Source organism: Talpa europaea (genome assembly GCF_964194135.1).
Source record: "Talpa europaea genome assembly, chromosome: 6".
NCBI lineage: Eukaryota > Metazoa > Chordata > Mammalia > Eulipotyphla > Talpidae > Talpa > Talpa europaea.
In genome coordinates, this window is record NC_140072.1 from 31,387,691 (window position 1) to 31,414,252 (window position 26,562).

Genomic DNA, 26,562 nt, shown 5'->3' on the forward strand with positions numbered 1-26,562 from the left:
TGAGTAATCCATGTACATATTAGAAAGCAGTATGTGTCATGGAGAGAAGAAAGGGGTTAGAAGGATAGGCGGTGAGGGATAGAACATCTCATAGAAAAGATTCAGGGTAGACCTGGGTGAGGTGAAATCTAGCAGAGACTTGACAGATATGTGTGAGTCGAGCAAGCATACTGTGGAAGAAAAAGGGTATGGCAGCGAAAACCCAGAGCAAGGAGGCCCCAGCAGGGAGGGGAGAGCAGGAGGTCTGAGAGGTCACCTGAAAATAAATAATGCTGTATCTTGTAGCTATAATATGGACTACTGTTTTAAGTTTAACATGAAGAGAAACTGAGAGGTTTTAGCAAGGAAAAAGAAACATTTTTTTTTTCCTGATAAAATAGAATAGCATTGTTAAGAACAGCAGCTTTGGAGTCAAGCAACTCTACTGCTTATCAGTTTTTGTAGTCAAATGTCAATTTTCTGGTTTCAGGTCTTATGTCTAGTTCTTTAATCCATTTTTTAATATCAAAATATTTATTTATTATTTTTTTAATAATAAATTTTATTTTTATATTCCCCATACAATTTCACCCCCCCCATTTTGACCCTAATCCCTCCCCTCCCTCCACCTACCCCCCAAAAAGTGTCTCTGTTTCATAGATTTTTGTTGATTTCGATTTTCACTTTCTTATAGTTATTCATTTTCCTGGTCCCTTATTTAAGTTTTCTAGATCCTGCTATTTTGAGTTGGTTTTTGTGCATGGTGTGAGGTAGTAGTCAAGTTTCATTCTTTTGCATGTAGTGACCCAGTTTTCCCAGCACCATTTATTGAACAAACTTTCTTTGCTCCAATGCATATTCTTTGCCCCTTTGTCAAAGATATATAGAAGGAAATATAGGTGAAACACTACATGACATGCACCTCAAAGACATCTTACAGACACATCACCCAAAGCAGTGATAGTGAAGGCAAAGATAAACAGCTAGGACTACATCAAATTAAAGAGCTTCCACACAGCAAAAGAGACAATAACCAAAACAAAGAGAAACCCCACCGACTGGGAGAAAAGTTTTGCACACAACACTAATGATAAAGGACTGATCACAAAAATCTACAAAGAGCTGATGAGACTCAACAAAAACAAAGAAAATAATCCACTCAAAAAATGGGCACAAGAGCTAAAAAGAAACTTCTCCAAAGAGGATATGCAAATGACCAACAGGCATATGAAAAAATGTTCAACATCAACTTGTAATCAGGGAAATGCTAATCAAGACTACAATGAGATACCATCTCATACCAATGAGAATGGCACATATTAAAAAAAAAAAACTAGCAACAACAAATGTTGGCAAGGATGTGGAGAAAAAGGAACACTCCTGTACTGCTGGTGGGAGTGCAAACTGGTCCAACCACTATGAAAAGCTGTGTGGAGATTCCTCAACCTACTAAAGATGGAGCTTCCATATGATCCAGCAATTCCACTCCTAGGAATTTACCCAAAGGACACAGAAACATTAATTCCAAAGAGCATCTGCACCCACTATGTTTATAGCAGCGCTATTTGCAATAGCTAAACTTTGGAAACAACCCAAATGCCCAAAAATACATGACTGGATCAAGAAGATCCATCCATCAAGAAGATGTGGTACATATACACAATGGAATATTACTCAGCAATCAAAAAGATAAACATATGCAATTTGCAGCAACATGGATGGAGTTGGAAGGGATCATGCTCAGCGAAATAAGCCAGAAAGAAAAAGAAAAATACCAGATGGTCTCACTCATAGCAGGAATTTAGAAAACCTAAATAAGGGACCAGGAAAAAGAATAACTATAAGAAACAAAAAATCAAAATCAACAAACAACTATAAACCAGAAACACACTATGGGGGGACAGGGAAAGGAGGGATTGGAATCAAAATATGGGGGGTGCAATTTTATGGGGAATATAAAAATAAAAACAAAAAACAAAAAACCTTATCTGTAAAGTAGGAATGACAATAAAATTTAGTTCATTGGAAAAAAAAAATCACAAATGTCAATTTTCTATTAATCCCTGTGTTTCATCTATTAAATGAACATAATAATATGACCACCATATAGGACTGGTTGGGAAATAAATGAGCTAATGTCCAAAGAACATGTGATATAACTGCTATATTATAACAACATGATAAACCATCTCTTACATTGTTGCCTCTCACAGAAAATTTTTCTCCAAAAGTCAGAACCACTGATAAACAGGATCATTCTAAAACTCCTTTCTAGTATCTGTCTTCAGAGACATGAATCAGCAAATCAAACAATCTCAACTATATGCAAAAGATATTATAGGTACCCAAGAGATACATAGATTTTGAAATGCAATACATCAGATTAAGTAACGATAATACCATTTAGAGAAATAAACAAAATATACATATAAAAGCATGTTGATTGTATACTATTGAGCAATAAAAACAAATCTCTGATATGAATAAACACATGGATGAATCTTAAATTCATTGTGCAGAGTAAAGGAAACTCCTCACAGGAATACATACTACATGATTCTATTTACATGAAAGGAAGATGAAAATATAATGGCAAAAGACAGATCAGTGGTTTCCTGGGTCCAGGGGAAGAAAAAGGAATGGACTATACAAAAGGGCACAAATAGTATTTGGGAAATAAGGAATTGCTTGGTATTCTCATGGTAGTCTTTCACAAATGCGTACAACAGTCAAAAATCATCAAACTGTGACTTTTAAATGGGTGCTACTTATTGTATGTAAATTGCCCCTTCATAGTAATGAAACCAGAAAAACATAACAATTGCACTAACAAATTGGTAACAACCCATTGGATGATCAGGCAAGAATATACCTTTTACTAGTTTTGATTAGAAAATTCCTGGACAAGTGAAAGGTGACACAATAATTTACAAATATTACATGATTTCCATTGGATCTGGAAATCTCAATAAGCTCCAAGATAAAGTTCTCCTATCAAATTGATCAGTTTAAGTCTGATAGGTCAATGTTTTGATAACTTTGTGTCAATCCATTTATCTTTGGAGGATTCTTTTACATTAAGCTTACTCCCTTTTCTTGCCCCATACTAGTTTATTCCTCTTGGAACTGGCCCTTACAGAGATTTATGGAACTTTCCTGCTGCTTTTGATGTAAATCACAAAAATTTTTAATTGCAGTTTCATTTTTTATTTTATTATTCTGGCTTCTATTTAGAACCCCTTTCAACTGCTGTACTGAGAGGTCTCTAATTCTAAAACAGACACAATTTACAATATTTTTTAAGCTATCCTATACTGTATTTGCTTCCAAGAACTACAGCATAATTCACTGAAATGGCAAAAAACAAGAACAAAAAACAAGACACATATGTTCCTACAGTATGAGAAAAGAAATGAAAAGGAATACTGTGTTCTCTCTATGATCCAATTTTAGTGTAATGTTTTCTGGGATTATCCTAGAACTGTTTCAAAACCCAAATTGACAATGATTTATTTTTTAGAATTTTCTTATAAAATTACTTAATACAAAAATAATTGAAGTTATCCTCTAGAAATTAATGCTTTGAAAGTACATTTAAATATATTTAAACAAATATAAAATACATCTTATATTGATGGGGGATTTTAACAGTGAACTATAGTTTAAAGAGTGAATTGCTTAACTTTATTTTACCATGGTAGGAGATGGGGATATCTATGAAAGCTTTCAACATATTAAATGTCTAAGGAGTCATACTAGATTTCAATTATAGTACCTATTTTGGAAAGCAAATTCAGGGTTATTGTAGACAGACTAAAAATTATGTCCTAATATAGATGACTCAAAGAAATACCTGTCAAACAGAGAGTTAAGACCTCTAAATGCAGACACAGCTTGAAAAAGAAGATGATGTATTTTTTAGGGAGCATTTGCCAAAGGACTATTCAGCAGAGGCATAAATAATTAAAATTAAACTATAGTCACCAAAATAAATGAGCCAAATTCTGAAGCAATAGGTTGCTTGCCTTTTAATCCTGATTTTCTACATACTTCTAAGTCCACAAAATTCAAGCATCTGCAGCAAATCTCCACATCAATAAATAGGAACAGCAGGATTCTACTGTAATTTCTGACATTCTTATCATGGGAACCTCCTATGAAATACAACTGAATATGCTTCTTGGATAAAATTGGTCCCAAAGAGTCTACAGGAAAAAATATTTTAAAACAACAAACAAAATAAGGTAGAATGGGTCTTAAAAGAATGGTTTATTAAATTCCATGGTTCCCCTCTGCCTCATTGTTTATGTCTCTCCCAAGCAGGATTAGTACATGATTTTACATTGTTTTGCAAGGGTAGCCCTGTAAAATAACAAGATTTGAATGAGAAAAATAAAAAAAAAAAGAAAAGAAAATTTTTTAAGTAAAAGGGTAGAAATTATATCAAAGTCCTCTTTGAAGAGATGCTAGGCTTGGATCTTCTAATATTTTGAAGGATGTATTAAAGAAATCTGTGGAAAGGCTAAGGGAAAAAATGGTGACAGGAGACCATATAAATCAATTCTGTATTCTTGTTTACAGAGTTGTGCTTGACATAACCCCATGTAGTTGATGTTATAGAACCTTTGATATCTGGCAGAATTAAGTCAAATATATGAAATGCAGTTTAAGAAGCATACAATGTCAGCTTTCTATAACCTTCCAATCTAACAATCAGCAACAGTTTTAGAACACCAGGTACAGCAGTGGATTAAGTGTCACGGGGATATTGAAGATGTTCTATGATGAAAGGCAACAGGAGTTATTTTAAAAACATACAATGACTGAAGGTAAAAAATATGAAAACTAGGGAAAGTAGTGTGTGTGTATATGTGTAAACAAAGCACTTAATCAAACAAATAATCAGAGAATTAGGTTATCTAGAGTAACACACATGTTATAACAGGAAGATCGGACAATACACATAAAAGAAATAACATGTCTCCAGGGCTACTGGCAAGGGACTCCTCCTTTCTAAACCCAGTTACTCATGTCCCTAACTACAATTCGGAGAATGCTGGATTTTTAAACGCTAGATAGTTCAAAAATATCCAAATTGCCAAACAATACCATTCCACACACACACTGTATCATGCTCCACTTCGGCCATGTAAAAGAAAATATCTGGGAATTCATTTTTTTTTAAGTAAAGTATCTGTCAAAGCCTAAATATGTACTTGGATCAGCTTTTGGCTGAGGTTACTGGGTCCAAGTTAGTTTTACTTTGCTTTTTAGTAAACTGTATTTGTCACTAGCAATTAATCTAACTCTAGGACTTAGGGAAATACACAGTTAGAAAAGGGATGGAATTTCACATGGGAAAAATATATATAAGTAGGGGAACAGATTTGGAAATAGGCATGGCTCACTGAAGACAGTGAACAGGTCTGTTTGCTAGCAGTAGGATTAGAGATGAAATTACTAGATAAAAGTATTATTAAAATAGCTAAAATACTGCAGTAGAGTCAATAGAGAACAATTGAACTTTCTGAGCAAAGGCATTTCATAACACTGTACAGGTAGAGAGGTGAGTCTGAAGAAGAAAAACCAGATACATCAGCTATTAAGAATAACATAATGTAAGTATGAGGCAGCGACACAAGGCTGGGAGAGCTAAGCCATGCTTCCTGCTCTGTGCTGGGCTATGCAGGCTAGCTAACAATATAGTCAGGATGGAAATGGTGACCCCTAGAAACCAAATGTCAAGATGTCTGCTTGCACCTTTTTTGTGCTGATGTACAGATAAAAATCTAAGAAAAACCCAGGGGTCCTGTCAATTTGCAGAGTTTTCCAAGATGTGCTCATAGAGATTGAAGACAATATCTGAGAAAAAGAAGTTTTAATTTGGTGAAATGGCAAAGGAAGATGAATTATTCTATTATGAGGAAATGAGGTGTTGTGGATCAGCCAAGTGAGGCAAGAAGGACACCAATGTCCTCAAAGAGCCACTGTCTTGGTTTTTCCTCTCTGTATAGGATTTATTCCCAAGATCAACTCCACACACACTGGCATCTTCTGGAAATGTGGCATAGAAGCTGGTTGAGATGTGGAATAATGTAAGTGACACTGAAAAATCAGCTCATAACAATAAGGGAATGGAACTGAGAGGAACATACGAGAAGGATGTTGCCAACTACAAGTTGAAAAGTTTGATAGCAAAAAGGGTCTTTTGAAGATGCCAGGAAAATGTGAAAGAGGAAGACAAAGATGCTGAGGAAGAGGAGGGCCAATTAAAAAAAATAAACAAAAATGTTTCTCTGGGGGAAAAAAAATCTAAGAATGATGCAATAAGGGTCACCTCTATTAGGCTAGCATCACTGGAGGTGGAGAGGAGACATTTTCCATAAGAACCCAAGGTATTTCTCACATACTGAATTGTATCTTTCAAATCTATTCTCAAATATCACACTACAGATGAGGGTCTCAGACAAACGTCAAAATTTCACCTCCTTTTATTATCTGTGCATTCCAATGTCTCATCCACTGTTTTATTTTTCCCCCATAAAATGTGTCACCATTTGGCACTCTAAGTATTTTCTTCTTTCTTTTTTTTTTTTAATTTTTTTTTTTTTATAGAGGCATGCTTTATTTATTTGTTTGCTGGTTTGTTCGTTTGTTTTGTTTATACATGCACTGGGTACAGTCAGAAGCACGGGAGGGTGAGAGAATTCACCAGAGCCAGAGCGGGGAGCAGAGCAGGCAGAAGGACCGAAGTACACTGCTGAGGGGAGCAGCGGGCGGCAGGAGAGGTCTGCGCGCCATACGGGACCCTCCTCCGGTGGCCGGGGAGCAGCCGGGGATCGAACCGGCTGCGGGCAGCTTCGCAACCCAGTGCTCAACCGATGCGCCACCGGGGAGGCCCAGTATTTTCTTCTTTCTTTCTTTAATTCTTTAATTGTGGCTTTGCTCTGCTTATTTCCTAGTTTCCCTGAGGCCACAGAAGGGTGGAGGGGTTCCATAATATTTGTGTTGAGTGGATTGAAAGAATTATTAATAGTCAATACACAAAATCAAGATAAAGAAACATCAATTATGCTTTCATGTTCCTTACCTGAGGTTCTGGTATAAAATTTTTGTCAAGAAACAATTTCATTAGGGACTCTAAAACAAATTTCACATTCTTAAAAGCAAGTCTTAACAACAGTTAATGTGATGGGACACTGAAAATAAAATGCCATTTTGAAATCTAGGTAAAACAAAGCAAATCAAACAAACAAACAAACAAAAACAAAGACACTTCTAATAGTCCATTTATCCTATAGTAACTGTGAATTACTACAGTGATGGGTAACTTATATTCATTAAATCACCTTTTTTCAGGGTTTCAAAGAGTTCACAGAATGTTTTCATCTGTCATTGTAAGGTGCATTGCAGATTGAAGATGGAGACACTACACTAAGGGATTAAACCACCTTCCTTGTGTTTTTATTTCCAGATCCTTGAAAAGAACACACAGTTGCTTCAATACTAACAGAGAATTTAGTCAGAAAACAATGTGATTCCCTAAATGGAAGTCAAAGCCATTAGCATCAGGAAGTGAGTATTAGAATCTAACTTATTTTTTTCTATAGAAGAACTTAACCCCAATTGACCATTAAGATGGGTGACTTCAGTAGATTCTGGTAAACCCTAGATGTCATCAATTCATCTTTAATTCACAAATACACCTAGAAAAAATTTTTAACCATATGGACAAAATATATAAGAACCACTGGAGTAAATACACACACACACACATACACAAACACGCACATTCCTGTATCATATCCTGAGTTTAGAATAGAATAAGAAAAATACGCTTTTTTGAGAACAAAGTGAGACCATAAATTTTATGTATGAGATCCACATACAATTTGTAAAATATCATTCACAACTCTAAGTCAAAAATAATTTTAGCTTGCAATTAAATGAATTGATTTTGCTTTTAACTGAATTTGCAGGACAACACTGAATTGATTTAGAAATAGCAAATATGTTGCTCTTTTAGAAGACACAGTATAATTCAATAATGCTGAGAATGTTTTACTTTATCCACAAAACCTATACAGAGTTTACAGTGGTCTTAGGATGGAAACTTTAGGTTCACCAACTATCCATTGGATTTTTGCCATTACAGTGTAAATTGTGAAAATTACCATTATGTTATGTATCCTCATCTTCCAAAAGGGAGTCAAATATCAATGTCCCTTTATCTCACAGAATTACAATATGATACAAGAGGAAGGTTTATAAAAGTTGAAAATTAAATAATTATATTAGTTCAATGTATTAATCTGTAACTTCACTTCAATCAGCTCTCAATACTGGTTTTATTTTAAGAAGATAAAGAAAGGAGGAATTAGTGGTGCTGAAAAATTGTTTTTACAAATTATAAATAAGCATTTATTAACTAAAAGATGGGGCTTCTGAGAATAGAAAATTATAATTTCACCTTGTACAATAAAATAGTGGTCATCTGTTCCCACTGAGCAACATGTTATTTTAAGGGACAAGATAAACAGGGAGATAGGGCTAAAACTTAAAAAAAAAAAGGGAAAAATAATAAAAGATAAACTAGAGTAAGATACTGAAGTTACTTCAGGGACCATTCTAAATCTGTTTATATTCTCTGCTATCCAGGGAATCAGCATCCAGACTACCCTACCCTAAATTTTAACTACCTCCGATTTTATTGATCAAAATGATCCTAATCCATATCAGAATTGAATTCAGTCTAAGAACAAGAAGACATTCATCTGGTTCAAGCAATACTTTGAGTAACAACTGCTTCCACTAAGTTGATTGTCACAGAGGCCACTGTGTTGTTTATTTGTTTTTTTTTTTTTTTAATCACTCCAATAAACGACAGTACTTGCTAATGTATTCTGTAGGCCTTTTAAATAACCATTCTGTAAATTATAACACAGAATAACACTTGGTTTACAAATAACAAAGGAAACAGAAATGGAGAGAGATATATGGAAACTTATTTTTACTACTTCTGAAAACAATGTCTCAAAGCCTGCTTCTGTGTCCTCTCTGTGGGAAGCCTTACAAGTAGCTGTGAAAACATTCCTCTCAATATGGCCCCAGGCTAAGAATGTTGTCCTGGGCAAGGCCAAAGATGTTGCTCATCACTGGTTCCAAAGTATTTTTGTGGTAAAATCAAATTTGTATGATTTAATCATTTGAAGCAACAGAGCTGGATTTGGAGTATAATCCACAGACTCAAAAGGAAAAGTTCTGAAATGCTGGCTGTAGCCCTGAGGTTAATAACTACAAGCAATACTATCCATGCACTTTATAATAAGAGATCCCTGTTTTATACAAAATCCTGGGAGAAAATGCAATATTAAAACATAAAAGGCTGTAGAATTCTGTTTGGATCTGGGCAGGGGCTTAAAAAATCCTCCCTATTCTGTGCTCTTAACCCCCAGAAGTACTTCTGAAGTATCTATTCAGAACACTTAGTTTTCACAAAACACCACTTGAAATCCATTGGTCTTATATAATTTAGTGACACTTAGATCAAGAATACTATTTGTTTCCTAACAGCAATTTGACTCAAAAAGATGAGAAAGCAGGGTGGCCGAGCCAAAGTACTCAAAATTAATAAAATAAAGCCAATGGCTTTCAGCCTAGATTTTTTTTTTTTTTGCAGTCCAATTTCTGCAGTCCAAACTTCATATTTGGCAACATAAAGAGATTAAACTGGCTGTAAGGAGAGAATTCATTCTCTAGTAGAGAATGAGTCCAGAGTAGGAACTTTTAGTGGGCTATAGAAGGCAATAAGATAATGTGTTGACACAACACAAAGACCAATATTTTACACTCCATGATCAACTCTTCCATTTACGTGCTGAATAATATTGGGACAAACCAAAAATTCTTTGCCTCTCAATTTCTTCATCTGTGAAACAATAGGTCAGTATTATATGATCTGAACTTTTTTTCTTAAAAGAGTTACTAATTTCCATATTTTATGTTGAGAAAACTTTTTTTTGCCAGTTCAGTTGAAATAAAATTATCTCCAAATTAAAGATCTTCATATTTCCTTTTAATTATAATCTCTGAGGACCACAATTATATTTCCATCCATCTTTTCAGTATCTTCTTGGATGCCTTTTCAGCACTTTATCTGAGATATAATTTATTCTCCTACAAACTCTTTGAGAAGCATACCTTCCAGATATTCCTATTCAGACTCCCAAAGATACAACTAGTTCTTTCTTTTTACTTCTCACATCCAATTCAATTTTTCCAATGTCTTTATTTCTTTATTGAGTCCCTACTTTGTATTTTTTTCTATGTTAAGGATCATCAATAAAACAAGACTTGGCCAATGGAGAATATCAATCCTTATTATATGAATTTTATCAGAGATACTTAACTGTTTATAAGAACTACATATCAAAAAGTCCTTAAATATTAAGTTAAAAATCTTTTTAGAACATCTTATTTTATATTGCAGCATCTCACATAGGACACTTAGAAGAGATTTAATTTCTCTTTTTTAATGATTGAAGTTGAAATTGAAAAACTAAGTCACGCAGGTTCACAATATTAACTGCTCAGTAAAGATTGAGAAGCTGACTTATGAGCAGTTCATGAGGAAAAACTTAGAGGTTTTAAGTGACTACAATAACTGACTAATGTTCAATATGAGTCAACAAGACAATACCACTGACCAAAAAATAAACAAAATACAAGCATACACATTCACAGACCTTTAACCACAGGTGTCAGTATTCCTAGAACCAGAGAATACTTCCATTTTGCATTGCCCTGCTTAGAAATGTGATTTATTTTAAACTGGACTTTAAGAGATCTCCTGTCAGAGTGTGTCTGGATGAAGAAAAGGCCAGGAAGGAAATGGGAAAGATCTTACCACTGAAAGAACAGTTTTAGAGAGCAAAGATGTAAAATTTAGAAAAGAAAAATGTGAGTTTGGGTAGGAGGGTGAGAAATATATTATTAGAAATTATTTTTTATGTGAAAAGGGAATTAAGACATATTGTGTTTAGATCCAGAAACTGTGGAAACACAGAGCAAAGCACACTGGAAAAACTCAGTAAGTTTCTTAGGAAGCAATAACAACAGCATACAGATGGCTAATTGGCAATAGTTTTAGTAAGCAGATTTTGATTCAAATTAAGAAGGAACTATTTAATAATTAAAATGCTCCTTAAAAAGATTGTTACAATGTGAGGTAGTAAGTGGTACCTCTTTCTGAACAGGCAAATAAGAGTTTGGGTTATTACCTATCACAGAACTAGGGGCAGAGTTGTTGAGTAGGTAGCTGAAGAAGGGAACTTCTAAAGTTTTAGTCAAATTTAAGATTTGTTACATCCTTTTCCATTCTAAAGCAAACACTGTGAGTTTCAGATTTTAGTGAGTTTTATTATCATCCTGGGGTTAAGATATTTTACCCCATACTTTCTGTCTCCTTGTTAAATACAATTAATTTAAATGCTATCTTTGAGGGGCCTCCCTGGTGGCGCAAGGGGTTAAGACACAACCTATGAAGCTATCCGCAGCCACTGCAGCACAAGTTCGATCCCAGGACAGGGAGCTAAACACATGGTGCAGCAGACCTCTCCTGCCTTGCCTGCTGCTCCCCTCAGCAGTGTATTTTGGTCAATCTGCCTGTTCTGTTCCCCACTCTGTCTCTGGTGAATCCTTTCATCCTCCTGCACCTCTGGCCTGTACCCCAGTTCTTGTAAGCATAAATAAATAAAATCTTTTAAAAAATAAATGTTATCTCTGAGGACAAAGTGTTAGCAAACCTAAGGATTCACTTGAATAATTTCCCCATTCCCCTGCCAAGCTTTATTTACTCTCATTATTATCATTCTCTTAACTTTGATATAATTTCTAACTGTCCAAAACACACCCATGGAGGAAATTCATGGACAGGAAGAAATTGTTTTTTTATTATATATTGTCTTTTAATGAAGAAAATCAATTAAGCAAAACAAGTCAAAAGCAAACTGAGTTTTTTCTTACTGACCTATCTAGAACAAAAGGTTCTTTTGATTTATGCTAAAACTAGTTTATTTTAAACAGAATCTTAACACCCTAATCAAGGAAATTAAAAAATAAAACATCTTGCTTTTGCTATTCAGAAACAAAACAAAACAAAAAGATGACAATTATTTCTTAGCAGCATCCTTAGACTCACTTTAGGTAACTTTTTTTTTTTATTTTAGTAGTAATACAAGTCACCATAAAACAGAAGGGCTATAGCACCCCTCAAAATTGCAATTTTCTACTCCTTCACTCACCTTACTTCCTTTCTCAACATCTATACCTCAATTACCCTTTAAGTTATATATACAAAGGATACATATCCTTGTTCTTAAATTAATTTTCCTCCATGTAGTCTGTGATTTTAAACATTTCCTTATGTTTTTCTTAAAAACTGCTTAAGTGTATTTGAACCATGTATCATGTATAATAGACACCCCGTATTCTACTAGGACTTCATAGTAAGCATTTACTATGTTCTAGAAATATATTGTATGCTTTGCTGATATGTGTGCCGTTAATGCTCTTAACAAAAACAGGTAGATTCTGTAATTTCATTTTATAGATGAGGACTATGAGATTCATATTACTGTCTCAAAGAACTGCCTCAAAGTTGCACAGCTAAAAATTAATGAGTCTAGATCTAAAAACAGGTCTATTCAATAATCTCCATGATCTTTGCCTTTGTGTTGACATCCAGGTTTACTGAGTAATACCATGTACCAAGCTTTATCCTCAACACAAAACTGAAAATAACAGTCCCAATCTTCAAGGATGTCATAATTTAGTAGCAGTGACTCACAAATTAACGACTGTAATCCACCAGAATTTTACAGTTGCGGTTTTAGGTATAACCATTGTTAGGTATAACATTGGCTGTAAGGACAGAATAATACACTTTGCCTACTTTGGGGTCAGGGGGTCAGTATATACAATGACTAGATGTATTAATATAGCACAGTCTTTGTCCTTGAGCAGATTCTGCTCCCTCCTTATCTGTATACACCAGTCACACCGATGTGCCTAAATCTCACTAAGGCTCACTCAAAAGCTAGAGGATCACATCTGATATTTGCATTCATATTAAAAAGTACTATCTATCATTCATATTAAAAAGTACTATCTTGTTTCACGTCCCAATGCACAACTTTTTAAGAATGGATAAACCAGTACCCCAAATGTGGCACTTTCAACTACCATATGTTAATTTTTGCAACAAAGCTGGGCTACTGATTTATTTTTGACAATGAAACAACTGTTGGTCCGTCTCAAGTTACATGAAATATGTAAACAGCTATATAGCTTTCCCAGCTCATAAAATGCCACCTCAGGCTGCTATCATCACTCTTCCACATCCCTTCTAAAGAGGAAATAATGTCTTGCTGTCACAGTAACCACTGATCAATATCCTTTTCCCCCTACCTGGCCTTTCACCTTTAGCATTTGTCTCCCTGCTTTTTCTAGTATGCAGTTCATTCTTTAAAGCATGACTTTATAGATTTTTAATATCTGATATTTCTATATAACTTCTATACTTGTGTCTGTAATTTCTAAGATGTCACAAAGTAACGCTATTTCTTATTTTTTTAATAGGTTCTAGGGACCAAATATCTAAACTCTTAAAGCATGGCATTTGTAGAAATGACATATCCTTGTTTTATTTAATGTCTCTCTTATCACAATCTCAAACTTATAAAAGGGCATTATAGCCAAGCTTTTCCATTATTCAGGGGTAGACTTTGCCTGAGTCTCTTTACCATTATGTATTATAGAATATGGTACTAAAATACATTTTAAAGTATACTGGTGGGCATAAAAGGTTAAAATGCTGCACATATCAACTTTTTTTTTTTTGGATTTGTTTTTAAAGAACATATCTGAACTATACATAATGAAAAAACCTTCACCACAACATTTTAACAGCCTAGGGGAATCATTACTGCTATAAAATCAACTATTTAATTTTAAGGATAAAGGCTAGGCCTAACATATAATAGTTTCTTCCTTCCCTACCCTTTCATAATAACAGGTCAACTTCTCTTAAAGCAGCATAATAATTATTTTTATTAACAAGTCATTCAAAACAGTAGCAGTATGAGCTAAGCTATGCATGGCCCTGCAAGGAAGAAAACATTCATCACCATGAAGATCAAATCATGAACTCTTATAGAGTAAATGCTAATTAGTTAAGTTGGTAACACTCTTCACAAAAATGACTGTACTTTAGTGTCTTCTGGAGCAGAGGATGGACGCTTTTTAAAACTGCACAATTTCAAATAGCCAAAGATCTACTGAATTAAATTATCTGTAATGTTCCTTGTAATACTGTATTTTTAAAATATGCCCCAGGTGATGTGGGAGGAAGGGATAAGCAGTCAACCTAAGAACCACTGTAACAGTGGTAATGAGGTTGAGGTTTGTAGTGGTGTCTGAGAGATTGTTCAGCAGTTCTACCAGGAAAGTATTTTACTTGAGCATCTGTGCTGAAACAGTGGCCCTCCTCTAAAGAGGATCCTCCATGAAGTTTCATTCAACATCATATTTCTATAAAGTTGATGAGAAAAAACTGAACAAAATAACATTATTCAGGGGCCTGATTATGTTATTTTGTTTTAAAGTTGAAGTTTCCAAGAATCAATGGATAATGCCAAGTGAAGAGTTACTGTATAGAACCTTCTTGTAATTAAGGAATAACTTTGGAAGCAGTTAAAGACAAAATAAATAGATCTTGACATTACACCTTATAAATGAGAGAATTTCAATATAAATTGCCCTCAACTGAAGTTTTGGTTTTCTTTTGGATCAGTTTCTCTCTTTCCACCCCAGTGACTCCTAATGTTAGCCAAGGTTTTCAGGAAGAATGCCACTGGTCATAGCAAGTACAGATGGGTCAAGACAAAAGGGCTGCACTTCTAAGGCAGCAACTCAAAATGCACAGCCTGATTATCAGTAAGATAAAGCATGCTTTTATGTAAACAAGTCACTAGAAAGACAATCATAACAAGCCATCACTTAAATCTTTTAAGTAATTACAGCATCAAAAATTTGTGTTCACTAAGTTTAACATAAAATTTCTGGCAGATTTAGCTAGTAGTAATCTGCCAAAATCTATAGTTAGCTTCTGAATGAGGATTTCTCTGTTAACTGAAATCACAATTGGCTGATTTAGGGATTCCCATCCCCCTGGCAGAACTTTAGCCCAATCTAAATTTGATAGTTTCCTTGAATAGAGTAATTTAATTTTCTCCAAATGTCTACTGACTTTATAATGCCTAGTGCAGAAAATGAAATGGAAAACTGGGTCAGTTGACCTGGTAATTCAGGATGAAAAAAATAAAATGTTTCTTAAAAAAAAAAATCCATGCAACGATTTTTGATTTTTATTTCCTGAATTAATTTACCCATTGTCTCAGTGGTCCAATTTTCTGGTTTATCTCTGGGACATGTTATTTTTTTTTCAGGGTGAAAAAATATTGTTATCAATGCAGAACTCTGGAAACATACCTGTGCAGCATTTGGGTGAAAGTAAACACTAATAATTACTGGTGATTATTTTAACTGCTACTATTGTGAATATGTTATCATGTGGTCAGAGGCACACAGCAATTTACAGGCTAACAATCCATGTAGAAAAGGGAAGCGATTTCATTAGGTGAAATAAACATTTTGCCTAAGCAGATATAATTTGAATGTGTAAAGACATGTCCTGAAAATGGCAACTATTATTATTCATGTGCGTATGTTAATGTCAAAATTTCAGAAAACATGCATTCTGAAAATCTGTGGCTTTATGCTATATATAACCATCCCACATTAAGAAGGACCACTTTGGTGATGTCAGTAATAATGACTAAGGCTGAATGAAACTATTCTCTGTCTCTGTTTCTGTCATCTCCCCCTGCCACCATCCCTTACTCACCGCCCCTAAAGGAAAAGTAATAAGGCACATAATTAGAGCAAATGTGGTCTGGACCACAGTAATTTTGTTGCTGCTTTTTGATTCAGATTTTCTACCAATGTAGCTCTTCAACACAGGTTCCAGTTTAAGACAGCTGGCTGCACACCTCGACAACTTGATGAATCATCTAGCTGAGCATATGATCCTTTATCCCTGGACTGGGAAAAAGTTTTAGACCTTAGGGTATATACAGCTAGTTGAGGCACAAGATATGTGAACATAAATTACAAGGGATATGCTTTATTCTTTCAAATCTTTCTTCTGCCAAAATTGCCAAAGCTACTTCCCAAAAAAGACACAAAGAATCCTACCATTTAGGAGACAAACTTCTAGTAGTTTCTTCCAGTTGCCTATGTACACATAGAAACGTACAAAGATGAATTATTGTTCTTTTCCTAAAGTAGTCCTTTAAGGCGGATTTTATTAGAGGAATTTCAATGGAAAGGCTTAATCATTCCTAGTTATTGGAATGGTTTTCAAGCCTCTTCCAAATTTCCTAAAGCAAAGAAAATGAGGAATGAGGAAGATAAATGTGTCAAGTCTGATTCCCCCTTACTCCCAGTCAAAGGAAAAAAATACACTTTTGATTCTATTTTATTTGTCATTCACAGGAATATTTACCTTAAGGCAGAAAGGGAAAAAAATTGAAAATTAGCATATTATGAAAGGAAAAAAATAATATCAAAAGTAAAATATAAAAAAAAAATTAGAAACTCATCTAGTCAATCAGTTTGTTGGTCATTAAACATTTATTGAGGGCCTCCCCGGTGGCGCAGCAGTTGAGCACTGGGCTGCCAAGCTGCCCGCAGCCTCTACAGCACCGGTTCGATCCCGGCTGCCAGGCTAGGGTCCCACATGGCGCGCAGACCTCTCCTGCTGCCCGCTGCTCCCCTCAGCAGTGTACTTCATCACTCTGCCTGTTCTACTCTCAGCTCTGGCTCTGGTGAATTCTCTCACCCTCCCGCACTTCTGACTGTACCCAGTGCTTGTATAAATAAATAAATAAATCTTAAAAAAAATTATTGAGTGCCTACTAGTGTCAGTCACTATTTTAGGGGCCCCTGAGGCATGTCAGAGCACAGTAGTGATCTCTGCCTTCACAAAGCTTATGTTCTGCAAGAGAAATACACTGAAAAGTAAATAAAATAAATGAGAAAGCTTTAAATTATGTTAAAAGATGATTGATATTGAAGAGAAATTACATCCAGGAGAGGGACAAATTATAGAATAGTAAGGATAAGTATCTGGAGAAGCACAGTTTTGAAGAATGAGAGGATATTAGCCAATTCTTTAAGTATTCCAAGATCATTTATATTTTTCTAGTAAGGACACCTATTTAAAAGACATCCTTAATTAGTTTTTCCCTGAATAACGTCTTCAGATGACTAAGTGGTTAGTAGCAAGCTCATGCACCAAGCTCATCCATAAAATCATTAATGTGGAAAGCAATTCACAAAAATAGTTTTTTTTTTTCTCCTTGGTATTTACATTCCATGAGAAAAACTATTTCTCTGTCCCCTTCAAACCATAAATTTATATCTAAAATGAAACATTTCACCAATGAAAACTCAGTTTATTCAAAGGGGAAGCTAGCCCATTTTACTTCATCAATGCAGTGTGAAGAGTTACATAAATATCTACATAATTTTGACTAAAAGGAACAGATCTTTACAATTTTATGGTGGAAGACTTGGGTGTTTTAACTGTGGAAGAGCTATGGTGACCACAACAAGGTGAGAAATTTTATATTGTCAAAAAATTAACAAAGATATAAAACAATGATACTTCATTAAAATGATAAAATAAAATAGCTTTATTGCAAAATATTGTTTGTAATATGAACCATCTGGACATTGATGACCAGTTATTTATAACTTAATCACAAAATCATAAATTATGGATATGCCTATGACAGATAGAAGATATAAAGATATTAATATTGTTTTCACTAAGCCTTAGGTAGATCACAGATCATTAGTTTTCAAATTCATTTAATCTAAATGTACACAGAAGTTTTTACTTTATTACCAATTTTGACAAAAATCCCTTTGTAAGTTTTCTCAAATTGTCATGTAACAAAATCCTTAGGAAAGGAACATTTTTTCGCTCATATGACACATCATAAAATTTCAACATGTGGAAATACATTACATGCAGAAGGTCAGTAAAGGGCAAATAAGGGCTCTAGACCTGGTCTTATGATTTCATGACTCCTGCCCACCACAATATACTGCTCTCCTGTGGAGTTTTAATTCTCTAAATGGAAACCTTGAAAATTAGAAGCAACAGCATCGTAAGTAATATTCTATGATTCACTTTCTTCAAACTGTCTCTAAATTTGTTTTGTAAGCACAAGATTACTAGTGTTGTAAGCACAAGATTACTGTTTGTAATTACTGTTTGTAAGCACAAGATTACTGTTTCAAGATTATTAGTGTATAAGGGGAGGGAAGTCTTTAGAGTGTCCTCAAGGATAGTTGTTCTATCTCAGCTATTTCATTTCAAAAGTCTGCCTAATATTTGCCTATCATTAAAAAGTAGTACCTCCTATCATGACTTATAAATCAAAGACTGTTACAGTTTTTTAGATGAACTCTAATGTCCTTCTCTGTTCCAAAATGCTATGATATTAATTAAAGACTCAAATTCCTTCAGTATATGAGTTAGGCACTCCAAGAAACTAAGTAGTTCTTTAAAAGTATCAGTTAACACAATCTAAGAAACACCCTCTTACCAGCTTAAATGTGTTGTGATTGGCTTGAAAAAAATCTGGTTTAACAAAAATACATTTAAAAATATGTAAGTAAGGTAAAATTGTTCTTTGGAGAAGAAATCACTCGGTTAATATCCAGCTATGTTATAATTTAAAGGTTTTGCTATTTGCAGCCTTGTCAGTAAAGTGACTAAATTAAGTCTTATACCACTTCACTTTTTAAACAATAAGATCAATAGATAGTCCTTTCCATGCTCAACTCTGAGGATAAATTAACCTACTACATGGCTCATATGATGCTTATTTAGTTGATCAGTTACTCAATGGCATTACTATTCACAGCATACATAGACATAGGACATCTCATCACAGAACCATGAATACAGAGATACATGGAAGCTGGAATTTTTATTAATAAAAAACATAATGACAGGATTGACTAAATTGCAATGAGAGGTAAGAGAAAAATATGTACTCTTCAAGTAACTTTTCTTGATTGCATGCAGAACTGAAGGGCATGTTAGGCTAACCGAAAATAAATTCCAAATTTTAAATGGTTACAGAAGTTTCCATGCATATTGTTTTGATGAAATAGATATGTAATGTCTGATTTATAAAGAAATTCTGTGGTTATGAATGAGGAAAATACAGTACTGCAACAGAAGTCACAATAAATAATCCAAAATGAATTAATTCTTATTTTCATATATGCAAAACAGGAATTTCAATACAGTAAGGTTGTATCAATATTCACAAACGTTTCTGAATGATGAAGAATATTTAATATTATGAAGACTAAGGAGGAAATATGATTTTAAAAGCCATACAGAAAAGAAATATATACTTCGAAAATCAACTAGGTTATACATCAGAAATCACAGCAAAATGTATTTAAAAGTGCAAAACAATATACATAATGATGTCAGTACTTGGAAATTGGGTACTTCACAGAATTATTTATATAGCAACACAAAACTTGAAAGTGGTAACAAAAAATATGGGAAAAAGAAAATATATAAAATACTAAATGCTTTATTCTTCTCTAAACATTAATAATATCAAATGTGTCTTAAAAGTAAATATAATAAGTATTAGCTGTGGTGTGACATTATAGATAACTTTTAAAACACAATCGTTGATATTATTTACCAATTAATATTAGTGAAGTCAAGTATATCAGGATATTAACACAATTCATTTTGATAAAAAACTGCTTTTCTTTCTTTATAAATTATTTTAAGATTTAGATTTTCACTTATATAATAAAGTTTATATAGTAAAATATGTAAGTATATGTTTGACAATTGGCATGCTAGTCACATGAAAATTGAGGATAAAAATAAATATTCCTTTGAAAGAGTAAGATGGATATTGATTTTGAAAATACCACATGGTATAGAATTTATAAATGCAAAGAATAGCAAATATGCTCATATAATAAGACAACAAATAATTTTGGCTTTTTCAAAAGCATTCAACCAAAGTCCAATTTAAATACAAATCTTAATTGTGTACATCACAGTTGATGCAGAGAATTAAAAAAAAAAAACTCACAGAAGCAATATAAAATAACAACATAAGATCTGATTTCAGGCAAATTAATTTACCTAACATCCCATGAATAGTTGAAGTTAAAACATAAAATTTGATTATGTGACACTGTGAGTCATATTTACAAATTTGAAAACCCATAAACAAAAATTCATTTACACTATTTTTTCTAAACTAATTGCATATGCTAAGGCATATTAAAGTGATATTGGAATAATGCCTTACTAGGAAGAAGTACTGTAGCTTTGGTAAAGGACATGAATGATAGTCAATAACAACAAAACAATGACAAAGAAAATTCCAAGAAAGGTTACTACACTTCTTTTTAGCTGAATGAGTATCCTCTTCCCTTTTCACCTCCTGCTTTCTCCACTCAAACATTCCATGTCCTCCTACACATCTTGTGCCCCAACCCCACATGGCCCAAATTGAAAATACATTAATAATAACATCCTGGAAATACAATGGTCAGAAAGAAAAAGTGAAGTTTCCTGCCCTCATGGAGCTTACATTCTACTAGGAAAAGTTGGCATTTAATAGATAATCATTCATATAAGTAAGTGATTACAATTATGATAATTGTTATAAGAGAAAATACTGGCCTCCTATTAAAATACCAACATTTAACTGATACTTATTAACCTGTGCTCCTGTGCTACTAACCATCCATGATGGGTAGATTTGTAGTAAAATGTATTTTGACATTTCCCAGTTTAAATGAATTTTTGTTTCTCTCAGATAACTACTAGAGTAAAATATGAACAAATAAAAATTGCAGAAATGATCAGTTAAAAATACATCAAAAAACTAAAATTCACAGGTAGAAAGATAAACCTAAAATTCTAATTAGAATGCAGAATAAAGTTATCATTATTATGGATTCTAATAATAGTATTGAGATATTTCAATCCAAAAAAGGAAAGCAAATACAATTTTACAGAGACCATTTAACCACAACCAGCAAGAGTAAGGCTGATTCTCTCTTTAGCTAGCCCAAAGAAAACTATAATTCATTAAACAAAGTTTATTCCCAGAGGTGTCCATTTAAAGGTGGTATATTCTTGTTTGGAAAACATGGAAACAATTTCAAATGATTTACTTTAAAGTTTGAAATATGATAACCAATGAAAATGTAAGCATAGGCATCTATGGGAATAGTGAGAGAGCTTCCATTTCATTCATTATGATTCTGCTAGTACATAGCAGTGATCCTTAACATATCTCCATCTGACTTGGCTGATTTGTCATATGCAAATGATAAGGAATTTTAGTTTCCAAACCTTAAAAAATTAATTAGGGAGTATGGAAGGATCCACACCAAGTCTGTAAGGATACATCACAAAGTGATACCAGTGCATACCTCTAGAGAAAAGACTGGGGAGGAGGTAAAAAAAAAAAAAAAAAAAGAAAGAAAGAAAGAAGAAAAAAAAAAACGGTTATCAGCAGGAATGTTCTCTTTAGAGGAATCACTTTTTATATAACATTAAATTTATCTATTATTGGACATGTTTAAAAGTTTTACAATGCTTAAAGAATCCATACAGAAGAAACTGAAAGATAATGATGTCCTTGAATCCGATTTTGCCTCAGGATTCAAAAAAGAAAGACATATCCACAGACAGATCCAGAGCCCTTAAATTCACTACTCCTAAAGAGAAAAGGGGTGTCAAGAAGAAACGCTCCAGAATTATAATAGAAAAATTTGGGAAACACAGATTTAGAATGCAAACTAGTTATTCCAGACTGGCCAGGTAGGTATAGTAACTATTTTACATACTACTAGGAACAAAGGAACACAAGAAGTGAAAATATAGTTCCTAAAACTTTTTTGACTCCAACAGGTGGCAAAAGGCAAGGATATCTACCCCAGGGAAACTCTGATTATTCATGTTATCTTGATCTTTTCTAAATCCCAATCACATTTTATTATTAATCACATTAAATGGCACTCGCATTCTGTAATTAATATTGATAATAGCTCGTCCACAGCAAGTTTTGTTTACCTAATTTGAATATAGATGTTATATCATAAGTCAAGATTTTATTTTTGTTCTACAATGAGGATGTGTTGAATTAATTTACAATTAAAGAAAACATACAAATCATGTTTTTCGTTTCTATATATCTACTTAACCAACATATAAAGGTGACCACTCAGATTTGTAAAACATCCAATTCTCTCTTAAAATTTTCCACCCCCAAATAACATAAAAAGGCATCTGAACCTCATTAATAGAAGAATGTAAAGGAAAAACCAAATCCTGTACTCTACTTCTGTGCTGGTAGAAGAATAAAATTTGATAATATTTGGCGAGGTAAAAATATGCTCAAAACATATGCTAAAAAAAAAATAAGACTGACATAGTAAAACTGAATGAAGCTGAGTGACATTTAACATTAATTACAGCAAAACAAATATCAGCTGAGTATAAACATGAACTGTACTGTATGTAGTTAAATGCTTATATAATTAGAAAATTATTTTTAAGAGTTACTTTTCCACAACATAAAGAACAAATATCTGTATACTTATTTAAAAAATGTGTTTATACACACACATTCATACATTTATATACATGCACTTATATAAATACATATACATATAATTCAACCAGCCAGTGAAATAAAATATATTTACAGTTTTCTTGATGCCCTCCTGAGTCCTACACTAAGGGATATGTTGGGAGATGTCCACTTACAGAAGGGAAGTGGCTGGGAGCTTGACTTCAAAAGGAGAAATTTAAAATCATCCAAATGGTACAAAAATCTTGAAAAGAATCAGTATATACAGTTATTTGCATAGCTGCTAGAAGGCATAAAATGAGACTTATAATATTATTGGAAATGATTGACCAAAACACAAACTGTAATAGCGTATGTTTTCTTTTTCATTGACTTAAAATGCTCAAACAACATTTACTTCTAAATGCTACTTTACAAATTTAAAACTTTGATACATTTTCTTACTTATTGCCAGGCTCATTTCAGGTGCCTTTTCAAGCAGAAATGTTTTCCTGCTAGATGACACAAATGTGAAGGAACAGAACTGTGAGATTTGGTCCCAGTTCAGCAGATTAAGATTCAGAGCATAAGAAAGATTCAGGGAATTCAAGGATGAGACACATTCCTGAGTTTAAATAACCAAAACAAACAAAAGAGCAATCCTTAAACGAAAACAAAAACTAAACAAAAATCTAGAGACCGAGGACACATTCACTAGCGCTGTTTAAAATAGTTCATTTAAAGTTTTCACTACAAATTTACCACAGCATCTAATCATCTACTTCCTTCTAATGAAAACACTGAACACAAAGTGAATGGTTCTAAATGGCAAATTAAACATGCATTTAAATTTGGCACCAATGCTGTGGAAGAGTACACATTCCTGACTTACCAAGTGATGCAGGAATGTACACCTAGTTGACAATGTTCTTAAATCAAAGTTAGTAAGCACCAAAGAAAGAATGGGGTTTTTGTTTGCTTCTTTGTTTGTCTTTTCATGATACTCCCTTTTCAGGTTATCATGGTGTTAATGTGCATATTTGACATCTAGCAACTGACAAGATGATGAGCCCATAGCAATACCATTTCAGTTCAACGCTGCACATGCTTATCGTTATAGTCCAATGCAGAATGGCTGGGGTGGTTTGCTCCGGAGTTGAATGTGTGAGGATGATGTATTTATGGTGACTACACTCATCATTTAAATACCATTAAGTGATACTGCAAAAACTGACACAGAAGCCTACATATAATTAACAAATATTCTAATTACACAGATAGCTGACATGAAAAAAAATCACTCAAGAAAGAAAAATAGAGTGAAACATTTCAATGGATTTTTCTTACCTTAAATTCATACACTATTCATTTACACTCATACCTACCTCCCCGTGCCTATTACTAATGCCAAAGGGTCTAAATACATTTGTATAACTTAGACACACTGTAATCCACACAGGTGATATTAAGAAGAAGTAAAATAATGTGATACCTTTACTTTTACCTATGGATTTGATGAAATGGTTCCATGAAGAAAAGGTTTCCATACAAAGAGAATAAAGAAGAGAGAAACAACAGTAAGAATTATGAATATATGTAAATGCACCAATCTCTGAAAATTCAACAAGACAAGGAAGCATAAATAAGGGTTTGAAGCATATGGAGATACAATCAGTTCATGTTGTGAAATTTGCCCTTTATTTTTGAGACAATGCATGCAAGGAAATTGCAAAGCCCATGCTCCCTTTAAAAGATTACACAAAAAGAAGATACACAATGACCATAGGCAGAAAAATTATTGATTCTGTGGAACACTACACTCAGCATTCTAGAAGCCAAAAGCCAGAGATGTCTGCATACTCTCAAACTGCCATGCATGGGTGAAAAATGGACTCTTTGGCACAGTATGTTAAACTGAATACATCCTTTGTTGATATTAAGTTCTGATGGTTCTTGTTTTTTCTTTACTATAACTACCCTTAAAACTGCATATGCTGATAAATGTATGGAAACTTTCGATCACGAGTTTATGTCGCTTTTATTTGCAGGTATATTATAATGCAAAAAATGAAGGGAAATAAAAGTCAAAGGAGCAAATCAAAATCAAACCAACAGAATAAAGGGGAGAAAAACACATGAAAAAATGTGAACAAAAGTTATGTATTTAATTTGCAGCCAAATAATTTGCAAGCATTTGCCTTTCCTTTGCAGAGATGGTTTAAAGCAGCTACAGAACAAGAAAACACTGAAAGCAGAGTGGAAAAGGAACAGAGCCCATACCTTGGTCGCCCATCATCAGGTGCGCCAGACCTTGAAGGGAAACAAGAGCACAGTCAGCAATAAACAAGGGAGCATGGGAAGGCAGGGTTGTCACGGTGACAAAAATGTTCAGTGACAGACATCTTGTTTCCTATGAGACATGTCTGTATCACAGCAGCAAATCAAAAAGCATTCTTTCAACCCCTGGTTGGAATGCTTTGGGGCAAAGAGTTACAGAACTGCAATTTAAACACTGGCATATGCTGCACTGTGTATTTCTTCTCTGTATCAGTTGGAACGATCAAGAGCATTAGAGGATGACTGAAAATCCAACCAATTCCTTAAATATTGCATCTGCCCTTCATGCCCTTTGATGAGACTATTTTGAACATGACCACACAGGGCTTGCCATTCTTTAATGATGAAATTACATTTTTAAAAACATAAAGGAATACCTGAAACATGGGCTGGGTCTGATCTTTTTCCCCTCATCAAAAAATGAACAGTTTTATAATTAAATGGAAAAAAAAATCCTTAATCACACTGAAATGATAATGCAGAAATGTCTCCTTGTCTGACACATGTAGCAATTGATTAGGTTTGTTCCAATACAAAAAAGATCATTAGACATGCAGCTGCAGGTTAGAATTTACTACAGAATAGTGATTTTGAGAAATAATGGTTCATCTTAAAACAGACTTAAATAATTTTCCACAGAGAGAAAAATTTAGCAATTAATTGAATTTAAATACTAAGCTATGAGTTAATGAGAGTATATATTTATTTATTTCTATCTATCTACATAAAATTAGATTTCATCAAGGAAGGTTTCTAAAAGAATACTGAATTCTGAATTTCCTTTATTTAAATTACTTATGATCTCTTGCTTGACAATTAACTTCAGATTGAAGATCACTCCTTTTCTAAAGAATATTGCTAATATTCTTCAAAAATTTTTTTTTTCACTACCAAGAAGGTTATCTTTTACTGAAGGGGCTTAATTCTTAGTTCTTTATTTTAAATTTGAAAATTAAAGCTACTCCTCAATCCATGCATATTTCAAGGATATCAGAAAATGCTATAACAATATATTACACACAACTTTAAAAAAATTATATTTCCCAATGTTATCTCAATTATATTTGAGATTTATTTCCATTACATAATATTATACATTTCCTGCATCAGTACTGAAAAAATGTGATATTTCCTTAATATTTAGAGGCACTGAAATATCCTTGTAGAGTAGGCATGATTACAAATCATCACATAATCACAGAATTAAAAATAACAATATATTAGGTTCCTATTTCTGAAATATAGTCTCTTTTTGTATTTTCCAAGTGATTCAACAAGCAAAAATCATAGGCAGGATAAAAAGTTTATGATCTGTTGGTGGTTCACATTTTATCTATTTAGCAACAGTGGCTTAACTGTCTAGGTTATATAATTTTTCTTTTAATTTCAGTTTTAAAACTACTATACATATTTTCTAATAACAGTTTAGTGGATGAAATAAGGAAATTATCTTTGAATAAGTTATAACTTTCAAAAA

At 33.5% G+C, this 26,562-nt stretch overlaps 1 protein-coding gene across 31 annotated transcripts in view; it reads right to left on the reverse strand.

Moving 5' to 3' along the window:
- NRXN1 (neurexin 1) overlaps positions 1-26,562 on the reverse strand; it is a gene marked incomplete at its 5' end in the record, with an annotated part of 1,024,512 nt that overhangs the window by 895,675 nt on the left and 102,275 nt on the right. For 13 of the 31 annotated variants that reach the window (XM_084235917.1, XM_084235914.1, XM_084235913.1 and 10 more), the window contains one exon: positions 25,029-25,058. The exons of 10 other annotated variants lie outside the window; for them this stretch is intronic. In XM_084235917.1, coding sequence (XP_084092043.1) covers positions 25,029-25,058 — 30 coding nt within the window. Of the gene's footprint in view, positions 1-24,240; positions 24,253-25,028; positions 25,059-26,562 lie in introns of all 31 variants that reach the window. 8 more of the 31 variants (XM_084235915.1, XM_084235900.1, XM_084235897.1 and 5 more) reach the window with 1 other exon arrangement.